The 19,869-nt window shown below is 41.2% G+C and overlaps 1 protein-coding gene across 1 annotated transcript in view; it reads right to left on the bottom strand.

The window, feature by feature from the left end:
• Window positions 1-19,869, bottom strand: part of NUP155 (nucleoporin 155) — an 82,753-nt gene that overhangs the window by 7,603 nt on the left and 55,281 nt on the right. The window contains exons 29-32 of the mRNA XM_089687832.1: window positions 18,657-18,786; window positions 15,077-15,190; window positions 13,562-13,682; window positions 9,675-9,785 (exon numbers count right to left, since the gene is read on the bottom strand). Coding sequence (XP_089543958.1) covers window positions 9,675-9,785; window positions 13,562-13,682; window positions 15,077-15,190; window positions 18,657-18,786 — 476 coding nt within the window. The remainder of the gene's footprint in view (window positions 1-9,674; window positions 9,786-13,561; window positions 13,683-15,076; window positions 15,191-18,656; window positions 18,787-19,869) is intronic.

The following is a 19,869-nucleotide window of genomic DNA, read 5'->3' as shown; positions in this document are numbered from 1 at the left end:
CAGGGCACTGATGATCGGTGCCGATCTGTCCTCTGACAATTGACGGTTATCGGCAGTACTTTCCTCCCCGCTGTGACAGTGTGAGGAAATTGCAGTTGATAACTGGCAACTGTATTTACCCGCTGATCTGCTGTGTCATTGGACACAGCTGATCACGTGGTAAAAGGCCGCTGTGATTGGCCTTTTACCACATCACGTGATCAGCTGTGTCTGTAGGAAACCACGATCATGGGGATCACGGAGGGCACATTCTGGGAGGACATCATACGACACCCTCCTAGAACTGGAAAACCGCGCTGTAGTCATCATTTGGCTATAGCATAGTTGGCAAGTGGTTAATAATATAAGTTGGATTTCAAAATCTTCAGTTTTACTCAAATTAGTTGATGCAAAAATAAATACACCCCACAACAAAAACTACTACATCTAGTATTTTCTATGACCGCCATGATTTGTAAGGACAGCACCAAGTCTTCTAGGCATGGAATGAACAAGTTGGCAACAAATTGCAACATCGATCTATTTCCATTGTTTAAGAACGACCTCTTTTAGAGCCTGGATGTTGGATGGTGAGTGGTGCTCAACGTGTCTCTTCAGAATTCCTCATAGGTGTTGACTGTGTTCAGATCAGGAGACATACTTGGCCACTGAATCACTTTCACCCTGTTCTTCAGAAATGCAACAGTGGTCTTAGATGTGCACTTTTCCAACATGACAATGATCCAAAACACACAACGACCAAGGGCACGGAGTGATTGTAGCATCTTCTCTTTCAATTTAGAGCAGTACATCTGTGAGTTCATGATACCATCAATGAAATGCAGCTCCCCGACAACAGCAGCACTCATGCAGCCCCACAGAAGGACACTGCCACCACCATGTTTCACTGTAGGCACCATGCATTTTCTTTTGTATGGCGTCACAAAGGTGAGGAGTACAGTTTTGAAGCCATCAGTTCCAAATACATTTATCTTGGTCCCATCACTCCAGAGTACATTGTCCCAGTAGTCTTCTTTTTCAGCATGGGCACTAGCAAATTCTTGGCAGGCTTTTTTGTGCATGGGCTTTAGGAGAGGCTTCCTTCGTGGACGACACCCATGCATCCCATTTCTCTGCAGTGTACACCATATTGTTTCACAGGAAACAATCACCCCAGTTTGGCTTTCAACTTCTTTAGCTAACTCCAGTGAACTTGCATGACGATTTTCTTCAACCCTTCTCATCAGAAGATGCTCCTGTCAAAGTGTTAACTTACATGGATGGCCTGGACGTCTCTGTGAGATGGTTTCAGTTCCATCATTGTAAGAATACTGTAGCAAAAGTGATCCAAAAATGTGACTGATAAGTAAAGCTTTGCTGATCTTCTTGTAGCCTTCACCTTTCTTGTGTAAAGAAATTATTTTCTCTTTCTCAGGCCTTGTGACATTTTTGTTCCACGTGGTGCCATTGCTGACAGCATGAAAAGGGAAGGGGTAATGCCCTTTTATAATCAACTGTCTGCTGGACACCTGTTTAATGAATAAATTAAACTCATCTGTATGTAGGATTTTGTTTTCTAAAATTTAGCTTTGCTCCTAAGACTTTCATTGGGGTGTATTCATTTTTGCAACATGGTCTTGAATGAATCTGCTAGGAATAATACTTTTTTGCGTGTGCAAATTAACAACTCTTGTTTGCAATCAATGGCCCACATTTTTGGGAGTATTTTGAAGTATAGTGTTCCAAAGAAAATGTTGATTCTGAAAGGAAAGTCAAATTTCTCCGACAAATCTGTTGGGGCACACACACACATAGATAGATATATATATAAATGACGCATTTATCTTCAAATGCTAAAATAAACACAAAGTAGTAAACCTTGGGGCTATACTGCAGCCTACAGAAGAACTGGATACTGGCAAACAAAAAACTAACCAGGCCAAGGTAACCTCTGAATACTACCAGCATAGCTCCATGCTGTAGCAAAGCAGTAATGACAGCATGGTCATAAACACAGAAGGGTGGGACCTGTGTCTCCAAAGAACAGTGTGTACAAGTCTTATTTTATTTACCATTCATTTACGGACATGGGAAGTCTTAAAAGCTTTGGGACATGCAAAAGCATCCAACGTAAGGGTTTGTAAGACAACAAACAAAAAGGGCTCAAGAAAATACAAACGCAAAACTGGGGACAACTTGCAGCTCACACAGATGTTTAAAAGTACCCTATGCCTGATGCTGACATCAGATGAGGCAGAAACGTTCACCAAGTAGAACAGAGAAAATGTGTGAAATGATTAAGGCCGTTATGGCTCAAATGCATTAGAATTTCTGCTGCATTTTTATACAGCTGTGTGCATGATTTACTAATAAACTTTCCTGATGACCTTTCCTGCTGAAAAGTACCTTCTTCTGTGCTGTGTCGAGTAAGAAGCCTAAGCACTCACACACAACACAGGCCAACTTCTGAATGTTCAACACCCTGTGGAACATATCCAGGATTTGTACCATCTTCTCGATATTTGATGTCAGTTTCTCAGCTGTTTGACCCAGAAGCAGGTCATTCAGGTAGCACAAAATAGGGAAATCTTGGGTCCTCAACAACTTGCAGAACTGGACCAACGCCTTAGTAAACACTCTGGGGGCCATTGACAGGTTGAAAGGCAACCCCACAAACCGACAGTGGTGATCCTTCATTGCCAATTTACAGAAACTGTTGGTGAGGCCAAGAAAATGAAGGTGTGTAGGTAGGCATCCTTGATATCAATCAACGTCAGAAATTCCCCCGATGAAGCAAAGCAACCACCAACTGGGTGGGGGGGGGGGGGGAAGCAGCAAAATTCCAGCTTGTAACCACTGGAAAACAATGTTGTAGATGCACTCATCTAACACTTCATAACTCCAGGCGGCTGCAAAGGCCAATAGCAATCCCCCAACCATCACAAATGGGGGGGCCCCCTTCACTGTGAGGCAGATTTCTGGGAGACTTGGACTTTTTGGATTCCAAAAGGCATTAATCAGTTTTTTACTTGCCACCATTACTGCCTTCTTTGGTTGTATAAGGGTTTTTTTCCTCCACTGTCACTGCAAATTAATTTAGGGATGGTTCAAACAAGTGTTCACTCTCAAAAGGGCAGTCTCTCGATTTGGTTTTTGCAGAAAAGTTCCAACCACCAACATCTGAGTCGCTGGATCCTTCTCATGAGAAAGCTGCTGTACTGAATCTAAGGCATACACTAGGAAAATCAGGGCTTTCGGAAATTCTTACAGGAACTACAAAATGGCAGGATCTTCCAGGTTAAATTCTCTGCAACAGAGCATATGTTTTGCCCAGAATTTTAGGGCTTGGGAAACTTCCACTGCAGGCTGCAAAGTTGCCCCTACCAAAGAGGGTGCCTTAAAAGAGGGACTTTAACCTCTTAACAATAGTGTCTATAAAGTTGGGGACCTCAAGCACCGAGACCATCAGGAAAGTAGGAAAGAGTTGGGTTTCTGTACAATTTCTCCTCCTTGGGCTACTGGTGAGCTTTGGTAGTGACAACACTTTCTCCTGGTGTGCCCAATCGACATGCATTACTTTTTTGTAAGTAAGGGTGAATTTGAAAGGAGTTGGTGGTTACCAGGATCTAAAACCAGCAACGTTAGGAGAAGAGAATTCCAACAACGGTAACTTGCGCACCTAATCTGCTAAGAAGCCAAATGTGGCCATTTGTGTCTGAGACATCCTGAACCCTAAAATTCCTCCTGGGAGAAATCATCTACAGAGGATTTCTTACCCTTAAAAGCTTCAACCTATTGAGTTTCTTCTAATGCCTCATCCTTCTGCAAAAGGGGAGGAGGGGAAGAAGAGAACTCATACTCCAGTCACAGACGTTCCAAGCCAGAAAAAATAAACCCAATAGCTGATCTTGCAAACCAGAATTCACTGCAAAGAATTCCTCCATAAACACAAAGGAAGTGGAGGATTGTGGCTCTGAGACAGTGGAAATACCAGATAAGGGCAAGAATTAAGAGGTAATCTGAACGTTGGGAGGGGGGGGGGGGGCGTGTCAAATCACAACGTGAAATGTGCAATGGGTCCTCCCTCTTTGATGGAGGGATCTGGAAAGCCAACCCACTGTCCTTCCATCCACCTCTCTCCCTGCATGAAGCCATGGCTTGCTGCCAGTCTGTATACCCTACAGGATCTGCCCCCCTCCCCCCAGCTGAGAGGAGTGTAGGCACAAGCCAAACACCGAAGTGGCATTCAATCCCTGATCAGATGTCCCCAATACTTGTGTTCCATAAGCTGGACCATGCGAGTGCTACAGTTGTGTTTAAAATAATAGCAGTGTGTTGAAAAAAAAAAGTGAATAAAGCTCGAAATCCTTCTAATAGCTTTTCTTTCCATACACACAAATGCATTGGGAACACGACACATTCTATTCCAAATCAAAACATGAAGAAAAATATATCAAATTTCTGTTGTTCCTCTAAAAAAAAAATTGAAGAAAAGTGAATATTAGACTGTTCAAAAAAAAAAAAAAAATAGCAGTGTTTGTATTCTTCTTTACAAACTCAAACATTCACTATATAAACTGAAAAATGTTTGAAAATTTTGCTTTCCTTTGAATCACTTAATTAATATTTAGTTGTATAAGCACTGTTTCTAAGAACTGCTGCACTTCTTTATAGGTTTTCTCCTCTCCAATCAACTTTTTAATCAAGGTACGCTGTTCTTCTGAACAATGTCTGGAATGACCCATTTTCCTCAGAATTTCAGAGAGAAATGTACTGTAACCAGCATGTACAACATTTGCTGCCTTCCTTCCTTAAATAAGGGCAATAATTGCCACCTGTCTTTCAAAGAATGAATGACCTCACTAATAGAACTCCACACTGCTATTATTTTGAACATGCCCCTTTCTATTAGTGATTCAATTACACAGAATCAGCAGCATGCATGTCATGACTGTTGGGTCTGTTGGATTTCTATTACTCTACTACACCTGCTAGTAAATTATTTGCCATGTAGAAATATCATTCCTACCAAAAACAGTGATTGATCAGGTTAGTGATGTCTGACTGCTATTATTTTGAACACAACTGTATATCATGTAGAATCACTGGCTGTATGGAGCTGCAGGAGCCACACAGGCTTTTGCCCCAGGGATCTGATAAAATGGCAAAGATGCATTTGCAGAACATGTGTAGGCCTGTCTATTTTAAACATCGCTACTGCGGTGAAGCATTGTCAACAGTCCTGTAACAATCTTCATTCCATCATGACAGGTGCATCCTTGCAGGACCTTCAAGGACTCGACTTCTCCTGAGGGATCACAGCACTAGACCCGCAGAAAACCCTATCTGCGAGTTTACCTAATAGGTTGTGCCCAGGAGATCACTGCCTGCAGGATCCAACACTGAAAGTCTAGGTTACAAGCAGGGGCGGACTGACCATTTAAAAACTTGGGCACTGCCCGAGGGCCCGGGGTCAGTAGGGGGCCCCGTGAGATGCCCCTGGTACCTTTTTCATAGGCTTTTTTGAGTTTGGGCAAGGACACAGAGGCCCCATGATCCACTATTGCCCAGGGGCCCCATGAGTTGTCAGTCCGCCCCTGGTTACAAGCTGTCCTTGCTCTTGCATGTGGGGTCCAGATACAACACTGGGCTTGCTGGCCGTAGCAACTGATCAGGATAAAGCCCACCTGCCTCTGCACTATCAGGGGTGCTAGGATGAGGCTAGGAATTAGGGGAAAAAAATCATGAAAGAAATCTTCAGAAGGACACAGGGAGGCGCAGCTATCATCTAAGGACATTAGCTGAAAAAAAAAAAAAGACGGCTTAGCTGAGCTGGGAAGGGCCATGCCTGGGTAGGGGATTCCTTCCTTTTTTGTCCATTCACCTGTAGGTGGCAGCATAACAAGCAGTTGTGAATATGAAGTCCTTTGTGTCCTGTGATGCACGATTAAAAAATTACTTTCGTTTTTTTTTTTTTTTTTTTAAACATTTGCACTTGATATACTGGTGCATTATTATAATGTGACATTAAAACATGGGAACTGCCATCACTTTATCATTCAGGGTCTCTGGTTTCAGAAAATATATCACGTTTGGGGTTTAACTAATCTTCACGCCTAGAATAATTATCCTAATATGTGCAAAAAACTGCTCTAGCAGCAAATGGGCTACACTAGACCTGAACTCTAAAGTTAGTCCTGCTTTTATAAATACTTCTGTTGGAGGGCAGCAAACTTATATTAAGGTAAAAGTCAGACAGGGAACTCTATAGTATTGGTGCTTAAAAAGCAGCACTGCTGTGAATCACATGATCCAACCTGCTAATGAGGCAACATAACTTGAAACTGGAGCCATTTTGACATATAATACTAATAACTTTCTAAGCTGCTACCCTAAAGCACCGGTAAGCAGAGCTATGAAAATATTGGCTTCTCCTGTTGACTTTGAAAGATGCAGTTTATAGGGCTGTCATTCTGATTTTACTACTTAAGAGCCACGAACCTCAAACAAGCATGTATCTAAAGAGATCTGAAAAGTGAATTCATGCAAAGCACGCACGCACATATTAAAGGTCTGTAACTCACTAGGTAAAATCAGGACAGCCTAGCAGCCTTCACTTTTAGAAATTCAGTCAGAAGTGGCAGCTGCTGTATGTGTATCCCAACAGGTTCACTTTAAAGTCACCCTAACTCCACAGTCTGCTTTAAGCCACAGAAATGTTAGTCATTCTTCACTAGTGTGATGTAACAGGTTTTTTTTTTAAGCAAGAAAAAGTTTGAAGAAAAATGATCACTATCACATATACACACATGCATTTTTTTTTTGAACAGACTATTGTGTCTTTTTAAATCAGCCACTCAGATTGAGGAAAGAACCTGTAGGAGTTAATGTAACATTTGGGATTTGGAAAGACTCTCAATCACCTGTACAGCACATCCTCCCTAAGCTATTATATCTACAGCTAACGAACATGAGAGGCTATAAATGAGCTCTCATGGGATGAAATCTTTGCTGCCATCTCCTCTGATTCTCATGGCAGGCTTATTAGACGCCTAATACACTGGATTTAAAAAACAAATGTACATGGACATCACCTCCGGACAGAGATCAGTAGGTAATTGGTTTAGCTCAGAACTGAACTCTAGGCACACGTGTAAATACAAGCATGGGTGTTGTATTGCCTACCAAAGGATTTGGATTTCCATCTATCAAGTCCTGCAATTAACACCGCTCCATCGCACAGCACAGAGATTAAGGGTGACCTGTCTTTTCCCTGCTGCTGTTAAAAGCAGCTATGGCACCCCCTACCCCTAACCTGTTATTGGACAGTGAAGGTGCAGCAAAAGACTGACAAGGTCATATCTCTGCTCTATCCTGCTGTCCAGCATATTCCTTGGTTAGCACATTTTAATACAGCACACCTGACTAGGCCTAAGTAGTGTCCCTTCCTTTTCCAGTCTGAATGCTGCTGGTTGGGGGATAACAAGAGTTTCAAATTCAAAAACTGATATACAGTTGCAAGAAAAAGTATGTGAACCCCTTAAGATTACGTGGAGCTTTGCATGAATTGGGCATAAAATGTGCTCTGAACGTCATCTAAGTCACAACAATAGAAGAATACAGTCTGCTGAACATAATACTACACAAACATTAGATGTTGCCATGGTTTAATTGCACATAACATGTAAACATGCACAGTGCAGGGAGGAAAAAGTATGTGAGGCCCTAGCTTAATGACTTCTCCCAGAGCTAATTGGAGCCAGGAGTGAGCAAACCTTGACTCCAATCAGTGTGATGATATTGGATGTGTTGCTGACAGCTGTCCTGCCCTTAAAAAAAACACACACCTGTTTTGGGTTTACTGGTTTCAAGAAGCACTGTCTGATGTGAACCATGCCTCGCAGAAAAGAGCTCTCAGAAGACCTACGATCAAGAATTGTTGACTTGCATGAAGCTGGAAAGGGTTACAAAAGTATCTCCAAAAGCCTTGATGTTCATGTGTCCATGGTAAGACAGACTGTCTACAAATGGAGAAAGTTTAGCACTGTTGCTACTCTCCCTAGGCGTGGTCGTCCTGTAAAAACGACTGCAAGAGCAGAGCGCAGAATGCTGCATGAGGTAAAGAAGAATCCCAGAGTGTCAGCTAAAAACCTACAGAAATCTCTGGCACATGCTAACATTTTTGTTGACACATCTACAATAAGGAAAACATGAAACAAGAATGGAGTACATGGGAGGACACCACGGAGGAAGCCATTGCTGTCCAAAAAGAATATTGCAGCACGTTTGAAGTTTACAAAAGAGCACCTGGATGTTCCACAGCACTACTGGCAAAATATACTGTGGACAGATGAAACCAAGATTGAGTTGTTTGGGAAGAACACACAACACTATGTGTGGAGAAAAAAAGGCACAGCACACCAACATCAAAACCTCATCCCCACTGTAAAACATGGCGGAGGGAGCATCATGGTTTGGGGCTGCTTTGCTGCCTCAGGGCCTGGAAGGATTGTTGTCATTGATGGGAAAATGAATTCCAGTGTTTATCAAGACATTTTTCAGGAAAACGTATGACCATCTGTCCACCAACTGAAGCTCCGCAGAGGATGGGTGATGCAACAGGACAATGACCCAAAGCATACAAGTAATTCAACAAAACAATGGCTGCAACAGCACAGAAAACGCCTTCTGGAGTGGCCCAGTCAGAGTCCTGACCTCAACCCGATTGAAATGCTGTGGCATGACCTTAAGAGAGCGATTCACACCAGACATCCCAAGAATATTGCTACACTGAAACAGTTTTGTGAAGAGGAGAGGTCCAAAATTACTCCAGATCATTGTGCAGGTCTGATCTGCAACTACAGGAAACGTTTGGTTGAGGTTATTGCTGCCAAAGGAGGGTCAACCAGTTATTAAGTCCAAAGGTTCAAATACTTTTTCCTCCCTGCACTGTGAATGTTTACATGTTATGTGCAATTAAACCATGGCAACATCTAATGTTTGTGTAGTATTATGTTCAGCAGACTGTGTTCTTCTATTGTTGTGACTTAGATGACGTTCAGAGCACATTTTATGCCCAATTCATGCAAAACTCCACGTTATCCCAAGGGGCTCACATACTTTTTCTTGCAACTGTAAGCCTCACTGGAAAATAAATGATTTTTTTCAGAATTACATAACTGCAATTCCCCCCGCCCCCAAGAACAGCTGAGAGCTCAGGTTTCAAAGGAACCTATAGTGTATTTTTTGTCAACTTCTTTTTAATAAAGCCATGATTTGTGTAAGGTGTACCCAGGACACTACTTTTGCAAGACATTTGAAAGGTAGAGCACAAATTTTCTCTTTGTAGTTTGTTCCAACTGACTTTGCATAAGCCCTTCTTGAACATATACTACGCCATCTAAGGGGGGGGGGGGGGGGTGACACACTGCTTCAGTCAGCTGAATGTGTAATTTGAGCTTCAGGTATTGATTAAGCCTGGTAGACATGTGAAGAGCAGCCTAGAACGTTGCTCGCTTGCTGGGAATACATATTTAACAATACAATACTTCATAATCACCCTAGTAAAACATTTACATTTTTTTAAATGCTATTTAAATGTTCGGTACTGAACATAATCTATAAAACAGCATGAGTTTCCCCTTAAATCCAGAAGGTATTACTATTATCTATGTATGACAGATGAGCCCTCTCACCTAGGGGAAAGTATCGAGGATTGCTGACATAAACCTTGCCCAGTGCTGTTAACTTCAGGTTTAACGATTGCATCCGATCCGCAGCGCCCATTGCAACACTGTCACTTAATTCTGAAGAGAAAAAAAATGACATCTTGTTAAAAAGGGAGCTTCTCTATTAAAAAAAACAAACCAAAAACAGAAAACAAACCAAAAAAAAAAATGCTTTTTAATACAGCAGAGATACGATTCTTACCGAAGAAAACCGGTATTCTTACTGGTTTTCAATGTACATTTTTTGCACCCGCCAAGATGAATGAACTAAAGCACTTGAACGGGAGTGACATAATCTCGGCTGATCAAAATGGCCAAAAATTAAACCTAGAAAGACTGGCTGAAGATGTCAGTGGTCAGCAAGAGAGATCCAGGACACCTCAACACTGAGTGAATTTGAGTATAGATCCGCTATCAAGCGATTGTAAAGGATTGTTTTTTTTCTAAAATAACAAGCATATCATACTTACCTGCTCTGTGCAATGGCCCCCCGATCCTCCTCTTCTGGGGAAACCTGCCAGTGGTCTTGGCTCCTCCTCATGGACTGCCCCCATAGGAGTGAGACAGGAAGTCCCTGTCCCGCTACCGGCACACAGTGCTGTACCCTGTGCGTAGCTGAGGCTACATACAGTTTATACAGCGTGACAGCCACTGCATCTTTTAGGAAAGTAAATGGTTCATTTGGACCAGCTTAGTCCAACAAACTATTTTTTTCCAGATTTTTTTTAGTAAGAATTTTTGTAAATTAACACCATAGAAACAAGCTGCCACATAGGGCAGGAGAAAAAAAAAAAGAGCAGCCAAATAAACGGTAAAAGAAATAAAACTACAAAATATCCATTATTATTTCCAGAGCTAGAGATATACAGCTGCAAGAAAAAGTATGTGAACCCCTTGGGATTACGTGGAGTTTTGCATGAATTGGGCATAAAATGTGCTCTGAATGTCATCTAAGTCACATGCTGTGGCATGACCTTAAGAGAGCGATTCACACCAGACATCCCAAGAATATTGCTACACTGAAACAGTTTTGTGAAGAGGAGTGGTCCAAAATTACTCCAGATCGTTGTGCAGGTCTGATCTGCAACTACAGGAAATGTTTGGTTGAGGTTATTGCTGCAAAAGGAGGGTCAACCAGTTATTAAGTCCAAAGGTTAACATACTTTTTCCTCCCTGCACTGTGAATGTTTACATGTTATGTGCAATTAAATCATGGCAACATCTAATGTTTGTGTAGTATTATGTTCAGCAGACTGTGTTCTTCTATTGTTGTGACTTAGATGACGTTCAGAGCACATTTTATGCCCAATTCATGCAAAACTCCATGTAATCCCAAGGGGTTCACATACTTTTTCTAGCAACTGTACCTCAACCAGCCACAGTGATACAAAGAATAATTAACTAGCATACATATTATGAGACATAGAGACCTAGCAGAAGGGAGGGTGCAATAGTTCATCCATTGGGACCAAGCAAACTAAAAATTTTACTAAAAACATAGAAATCAGCTTTATCTGTAGTGCTAAATAGGCTTAAATACGTACCCTTTTCAGACCTATTCCAGAAGATTTAGACAAAGGAAAGTGATAATGTGAAAAGTACAGTGGATCCCCCACCAGCAATCTGACCACTCTTCTCTGCAATCACTCAAGAATTAATTACTATGAACAACAGATCAGAGGAAAATCTAATTTCCTTTAATGTATTAAAGCTTTCAAAAGCTTTTAGAAAGGAATTTGGAACTACAACAAATAGGTAGCCTGCCATTGCTAAATTATTTCTAAAAATGCAAAAATTTTCATGGCTGACCATCTGACCCCCCTCAATAGCTTTGTAGTTTGAGTTATTGATCCAGAATAGGTTTGCAGATTAAAGAAGAACTTCACGCTCTCAATCCACAAAGGCTATTTTGAATCCTTATGCTGCTAGCATTAGTAATTAGATAGGAAAGTATATCATAATTACTTAGTATATCATATTTACTTGTTTTAAACTTTTTTTTTCACATTTCTTTGTCACTTCCTAGTTTCCATGCCTAGGCAAATGATGTCATACATCCCAGGAGTCTTCAGGAAGGGAGGAGGGGTTTTCTCAGCCAAGCACACCCTCTTGCATGTATGCATGAACTAAGGGCAGATGGATTTCAGGAAGTAATTGCTACTTGAATCATCTGCCCTTGTTCAAGATGGCTACAGCCAGAAATGTTAGGGGGTGTTTTTCTAAGTGATTTCTCAGTAAAAATAAAATATGGAGACATGGATCGGTGGGGGAAATTTGCTTTGAATATTAAAAATGAACAGTTTAACCTCTTCACGCCGGATGAACGTAAATGTGCGGCTTCCTGGCGTCAGGGCCTAGACGCCGAATGGCCGCACATTTGCGTTCTATTAAAAAAAGAACATATGTGCTGAGAGCGCACGCCCTGCGCGCTCCCAGCACACATGTCCGGTACTCACGGAAAGGTCCCGATATTCTCTTTCGATCGGGACCTTTCTCGATCATGTGACCGCCATGACAGCATGTTACGGCAGTCACATGACCCTAAACTCCGCCCCGCCACCTGAAACCCTTAAAGGGCCGGGAGGCGCCGGCGTGAAGGGGTTAAATTAAATAAATGATTTTGGTTTGTGGTGCTCAGATACATTATAGTTCCGATTTAAAGGGCTGTTTTATAAACCTTTATATAGCGCTGCTAAAGTACATTATGTTGTGTCAGCTTTGGGATGATAAATTCATACCACCCTGCCTAAAGGCACTCTAAAAAAAAAAAGTTACCTTCAGATAGCAGGGAAAGGAAGCAAAAAAGAAAAAAAAAGGTGTTTAAAGTGTTACTAAACCCACAACAGTAAAATCAGTCTGTATATGCAGTAAAGCATGCTTGTTATACTCACTGTGGAACCTAAGGGGTTAACCCTCTGTACTGTGTAAAAAGGCTGTTTGTTTTTCTCTGCCCCTCCTCTTGTTCATATGTCCACCTGATAAGACAGACTGAACCCATAGTCACATGCAGTTTAATGTGTATTGTCAGATGTTTTTTTTTTTTTCTTGAGAGGGTGCATGTGATCAGCACAGGGCCAAATCAGCACTGCCCAGACAGAGGTAAGGGGTTCTGCATCCTACTAGAGCAGAAAGAAAACTCCTCCTACAAGCATTAACCAGTGCTCTGCTGAAGTCATAAGACTGCTCTAACTGCTGATGAGAAAAGGTATTTAGCAGTTTATATTTACTAAAACAATTGCAATTCCATGTTGTGTGTATTGTGGGAGACCAGATTTAGTGAATGCAGGGTCCGGGGTTTTGTAACACTTTAGTAGGTACACCCGTTTTGCACAAGAATATTAAACCTGAAAATTAGTAACACTAACTGCATTTCATTATTTTCAAAAGCTCCTCTTTTTGAAACATTATTCAACTTTCAAACTTTGTTTCAAAATACAGAAGTCACAAAAAAATTTGGTCGGTTGCCAATGCTGACCTCCCCTTTTGATATTATTACTCCCCTTTTGATATTATTACTCCCCTTTTGATATTATTACTCCCCTTTTGATATTATTACTCCCCTTTCTGCCAAGCTGATGAACTGGCTTTGACACTTTTCGGTTTGCCAACATGAAACAAATATAGAGTATTCTGACATTTACATCATGCTCGTTTCAGGTTGGTAATTCAAAAGGTATTACAAACATTTTAAAAAGTTGGTCAGCAAAGTTAGCCCCTATTTTTTAATGACCTGTGTACATTAAAATTGGCATCAGTCACAAAGAAACCATTTCTGCATACATGACTGCAGAGTATACTCACAAAGGGCAGAAAACAACCTACACATCTTCCACAGCTGAACGCAGCATTCATACCTCTTTCTATGATTTCCTGCCACAAATTCTGCACCAGGATTGGGTCTGAATGGCCAGCACAGTGAATGATTGCCAGCTTACATTCCGACAGTTTGAATGGATCTGCAAATTCCCCATATAACTGGAGATTTAAACATAGAAAAAAGTGTTAAACTTTAGATTGACAGATTGTATGATTAAGTCATATAAATTATAAAAGGATATAGTTCCAATGTCACTATTTAAAAAGCACCTAATTTTTAGCCGTTCACTACAGTCCCAGGCAAACCTATAAAGGTACCTGTCAGAATAGCGATAGTGGAGCTGCCATTGCTACCTCATTTCTGAAAGTAAAGATGGGGCTATTTTACTTGCTTTGCCATCTCAAGTCACTCACCTTCAGCAAGACAGCCAAGGATTGGAACATTTGCTACCTAAATGTTCCAGGTTTGTGAAGAAGGCAAGGTTCCACTATTTAGTTGTTGGTGGACAACTACACCTTCAGTAATTCAGTTCCATCAACTAATCCTTCCACCTCCATGTGCAGACCACATGGTAAAATACTTATCTTTGTCTTCATTACAGTGATATTTCATGTGAACCCCTGCCTAGTGCTGCACAGCTTTTGCAACAAAAATTGTGCATGCGCACTTTGGCCCTATTCGTTTTTTTGATCAACCACAGTCATGATGGCCTCCAGTGGAGTATGGCTCATCCATAGGCATGACTAAGGTCATAGCGTGAGTGCGCAATAACAGGAGCACCTGGTGGGTCCAGTCTTGTTGCAAAGGCTATACTGTACTAGGCAAGGCTGCACAGGGAATATCACAGGAATAGCGAAGGTGGTAAGTATTGTAAAAGATAAGCTACACTCGTGGAAGTAAAGCTACGTACACAAAGCCGGTTTTTGTCTGAACAAAAAAAACAAAACCCCCCCCCAAAAAACTGAAGAGCTCGGGAGGAGCTCCATGTACTAAATATCCGATGTTAGTACTGCAATGTCCATGCTGAGCTATGGTGTTCTGACAGGGGAACTTCCCCCCGCCTGCCCACCCCGCCCAGAACACACCTGTCAGCGCTGACAGTCATTGGCTGCCAGCACTGATGAGATACCGGTTTTCCAGCATGCCCATTCGACAGAAGACAGTCATTCAGCCAGCCTGTCTCGGACAGGCGGGTGTACACACAATATTTGGCCCATGTGTACAGGGCTTAAAAGGGGATTAATAAAGGACAACGGTAACAAGTAGTTGTCTTCTAAGCTTCTTTTGGGCCACCTTATCATAAATCACACAAGATGGTCTCTCTACTTCCAAGGAATTACATCAGATAAATGGGTTTCATAGTACAGTGATGGGGTTGAAGGGACCTAAAACAGTTGTGTGAATTGTTGCATACAGGATACTGTGTAGCTGTGACATAAATCTGCAATTTTTAAATGCAAAGCCAGCCCCCGGGAACATACAGGAATGATTTGATTGACTCCCTCCAGCTCAACCTGGCACTACACTCATCTCAAGTATAAAAAACACATACCTTTGTAACATCCATTAGCCCTGAATCCAGCTGAACCGCAGCATCTTGAACCGAAGGATGATCTGAATATCGCCTGATTAACGTATCCTGGATCTGAAGTTGTATTCTAGCAACCTGATATCAAACAAACGGTGTGTCATAAAATGCTAATAGAAAGCTTAAAGCTACGCAGAAATGTTACCACTCAAAACAAATGAGCAGTATGACAATTAAATGGCAGATAGAATTTAGCAGGGATTAAGCACTTAAACCATGGTACCATTGCCCCTATAATTTAGCACCATTTACAGCAAAGCCGGTGAGCTGGTAAAGTTAGCTGAGAAGGAATGACACCGCATCGCAGGAACACTCAATGTCTAAAATTTAACACAACTGGGAAACAGTCAGTGATAAACTTGGTAGTAATGGCTAATGGTTAGTGCCACTAAATGCCAAGCGGCAGCTGCAAAAGTCAAGCACAATTTAAATTGTATAAATGCAAAATAAACGTACAGGGACACATCTTATATAAAGGGAGTAGAGTTCCTAAAAACACAAAGGACATGGAAAGGGAGCCATTTAAACTAACACAAAGGATGGAAGGCCTCATCTACAATGAAAAGTGGGGAAAAGATGACAAAAACTGGGTGTGTTTAGTTAAAAGGGGCAATCCCGTGGTTAAAGTTAAAGAAAGTGTCTATTTTTCAACCTCTTTCATTGGGAAACTGGTCTGCAACAAACTCCTCATTTAAGCTCACCAGCTCCCTCTTCCCTTGGTCCTTTTTATTCTAGATAGATGCTGTAAATTCTACTTATGTGTTTCCCTTGACCACTAGCTGTAATACTGTTCTCATGCTTGTGACCAGTGATATCAACCACAGCAGCTAGATACACAGATTTGCATCCAGGAGGATTGAGTGAGAGGGGCCTCCAAGTGCCAACAATATGTTGTTATTTCTATTTTGTTTAAATGGAATGATAGCTTAGCAATGCAAACTACATTGAAGTTCAATCTATCTGAATAAATACTTAATGAAACTTAGAAAGTGTCTTCCTGTCCTGCTTTCTGCTAAAGAGAAGTGGCAAGGCTTTTGTAATGTGATTTATGCCTCTCACACACTGGGCATTTTAAAAACACCAATTTTTCTGTGCTTTTGCATTAGCGTTCAGCCACATTAAATGGGTTTTAGCTTTTTTCAGCACAAAAAAAAAAAAAAAAAAAAAAAAAAAAAAACAAAAACCAAAAAAAAAATTGTTCAAAAACGCTGGTTTGCCTCGTTTACCAGCATTAGAGCGTTTTTACAGCTAAAAAACGTCTCTAGAAACCCTCTAGTTCTGTTTTTTTTTTTCCCTGACAAAAACCACTGATTTAAGCCCATGTGTGCTTGGACACATAGGATAACATGCTGGAAGTTTACTGGCTGTAGAAAACAAACAAAAAAACAAAAAAAAAAAAAACCATACCATAAGCTAAAAACAGTAGCTTTAAAAACGCCCAGTGTGCATGAGGCCTTAAATTTATCATTCTTTGCACATCAATGCTGTTATCTGTGCTATCTAAAGCAGTATTAGAACCAAAAGATTTTGTACTCACTGTAAAATCCTTTTCTCCGAGTTCATTGAAAAACACAGCTTAACTGCTCACGGATGGGTTTGATGCCACCACCTTCAGGAGCAGGGCGCTAATGTAACTTAAATTAAACACACCTAAGAGCGGCCCTCTGGTGGTGGCCAAACCTCTCATTCTGCAATCCAGGATCCAGTTAGTAGCCATCAGTATGAAGATGACAACACCAAAACAAGACTGGAAAGGGGTGCTGTGCCCTTCAATGAACTCATTGGAATTTGACTTTAATTTGTTAGTCAAGTTCATCTAAATCTGCCAAGCATCTAATAACCTCTCCACAGGTTAACAATGCTGAAGCCCAAAAGGTGCCTTGTCACTCCTCTATAGAGTGGAACCATCCTAGGACAAGTATTTTACTGGCCAGAATGGCATGTGAAAAAGAAAAAAAAAAAAAAAAAATTAGAATGATTGCATGCAAGGACCGATACAAAACTGCTAAATATTACATTTTTATATTTGGTTTAATAGTTTTATAGGAAAGTTTCAATGTGCCAATTTAACCAATGCACACATGGAATCTGCACACATGGAATCTGCAGGAGATACTGAATCATTTTTAGATCAGTCTGTTGGTATGGTAATGTGCTCCAGCAAAAGACAGTACCAAATCTAAATCTAAAGGAGATGGGGATCAGAGATTTAGACAAGCGTAGAGAACTGTCAAAAAAACACCCTATGTAACTTCTCAATATCTGATGCTTAATAGATCTAGATAAGAATCCATATAATCCACACGTTTGTCCTCATCTTAAGACTACATGCCAAGTTAAGAGAGATTTGTACAGAAATCTCTCTAAAAAAGGGCACATAAATGATCAGATGCATGAATGAGATATAACGCAACGATTGGAAAGTCTTAAAGTAGAACTATAGGCACAATGTTTTTTTCCCCCCATTTTGGGTAGTGAAAGGAAGGGTTATACCCAGTCAGATTTTTTTTTTCCCCACTATCTGTGTCACATTGAGGAGATGTCCCTTCCCTTCCTATCCCATAGCCAAACAGGAAGTGAATCCCTACAAATTAAGGGTACTCCTTGGGGACCCCCAGGGCACGAGAATTAGTATCCCCCATTGGAAGATTTCCCCTCTATTACTTTTCAGGGGACAACTCAAAATTTGGGGTCTTTTTTTATTTTCATTTTCTTTTTATGAATTTTATTTAGTAGTATGCGCCAGTAACAATGAAATGCCACGAAAAAGTGGCTTCACCAATCATATAAAATACACAGAACTGTGTGACATCCAAAAAGTAAATACTGAGCCATCTGTACATAGACAGAACACCTTACATGCTCTCCCATACAGTCTGTAGGGAGTCAAAAATTATTTTCATTTTTAATAATGGTAAACAGGACAAATAGAGAGGGCGAATCTCTATAACGGGGGCACAGACCGCAATAAAATCTGACTAGCGTTCTAATCCCTCTGCAATTTATTCAAAACAAAAAACGTAAAAGAAAAAAGTTTTGCCTTTAATTACACTTTAATCTGCTATAAGCCGACTGGAAAGTTAGCTATGCTACAATGTTTATGTACTTCAACATAAATTTTGTGGACACATTGGGGTGGATTTACTAAAAGGAAAAGACTGCGTAGTTGCACCTATTTTCCCCAGAGCTTAGTGAATGTGGTGAAGCTCTGCCGATTTCCATCATCCAATCATGTGCAAGCAAAAATGCCGTTTTGTTCCCCCCTTACACCCGACTAGGTATTCTTTACAAAATGAAGTTTCACCACATTCACTAAGCTCTGGGGAAAAGGAATGCAACTGGACTTGCAAAGTGTACAGTCTTTTGCCTTTAGTAAGTCCACTCCATTGCGTAGACTGGCTGATTACCAACAGCTAATAAATTGCGACTCTCTGCACTGAGAAAGGATTGTAGAAGTGCTGACAGGTTTATGTTGATTTATTTCTCTGTCAGATATTGACATAGAATAAAAAAATATTATATATGTGATTTATACAAACATTACCTCCATTTTTTCTTCCAACTCATGCAGGAACTCTCCATCAGCAGGCAGAGAAGACATTCCAGTAGAACTTTTGGCACTAAGGATGGCTCTAGACAGGTACTCAATCCTCTGCTTTAGTGAAATGTCTGTGCTGGGAGGAGACAAACATATAACTAGGAGTTTACAATAAAACAGTACAAAGTACAGGGTTCATATTCACAGTACAGTATATTATCCAATCAAATTATTGTGTAACTAATCCAAAATGAGAAAAGAAAAGTTTTGGCATTGGGTACCTAAGAGATGTACTCTCCCAAATGACTTGTTGGCTATAACCGTATACAACTAGGTACTTAGGCTGCAAGTAAACCAGGCTATTTTCCAGAAGTGTTCATGTTCTGGGCACTCATTACTTCCAGGACACCAGGAATATTGCTGTACATAACCTTTCTAGCTACTCAGCTGGGCACAGGGCCCATGCCTAACACAATACATCTGCATACATCTACTCAGTGTTTAAAACGGTTCCTAGCAACTCCCGCATTTCATAATGTACTTCGTTTATGGCACGCAAGTCAGAGAGCATACTGTCGTGAAGGAGTCCACGTGAAGGGAAAAAAAAAAAATCAGGTCTTTTCCTACTAGTGAGATATGTGTTCTAAGTATTTCAAATACTGAAAGTATAAATGGGGTGTGGCGAGCAGGTCATGTAGCAGAATGTGCTTTTAAGCTACTCCGCCAGAGATCCTTTTAAATCTCCTGAAAGCATGGTCACCTCCGCTTCTACCTGCTCCTGTGATGCCCGGACTGTCTCCTCACTTGACCCACTTCCCTGGATTCCTGATTTAGGGTGGCTAGATGACAGCAAAATGAGGGAAAGACCCCAGGGCTGCACTCGACTCAGGGAGACCAGATGGCGACCTCTAGCTCCGAAAACGAGAAGCAGAAGGAAGCGGCTCTTCGGTGAAACCCCTGCTAAAGATCCTTCTACTCCTGCCATTCTTTCCACTGCCAACGCTGCCGAGGTAGACCCTGGACATGCGGAGTGCTTTCTCCCCCAGCCTACAGCTACTGAGTACTGAGATACTGAGTACACTGCCTAATGATGCAGACATGACACCTTCCACCATGTCTACTGCTAATAACCCTTCCCTAAAGGAGATTCTCTCTGCAGTCACTACATGTAAGTCCTTGATAGCTGATCTGACGGGGGAGGTTAAGAACATGAAACAAG

This window comes from Staurois parvus, unplaced genomic scaffold, assembly GCF_062004578.1.
Source record: "Staurois parvus isolate SC_StPar_1 unplaced genomic scaffold, SC_StPar_1.0 ptg000438l, whole genome shotgun sequence".
Taxonomy (NCBI): Eukaryota; Metazoa; Chordata; class Amphibia; order Anura; family Ranidae; genus Staurois; species Staurois parvus.
Note: the sequence above shows the minus strand (reverse complement) of the source record. Positions and strands in the feature narration are given on the sequence as shown.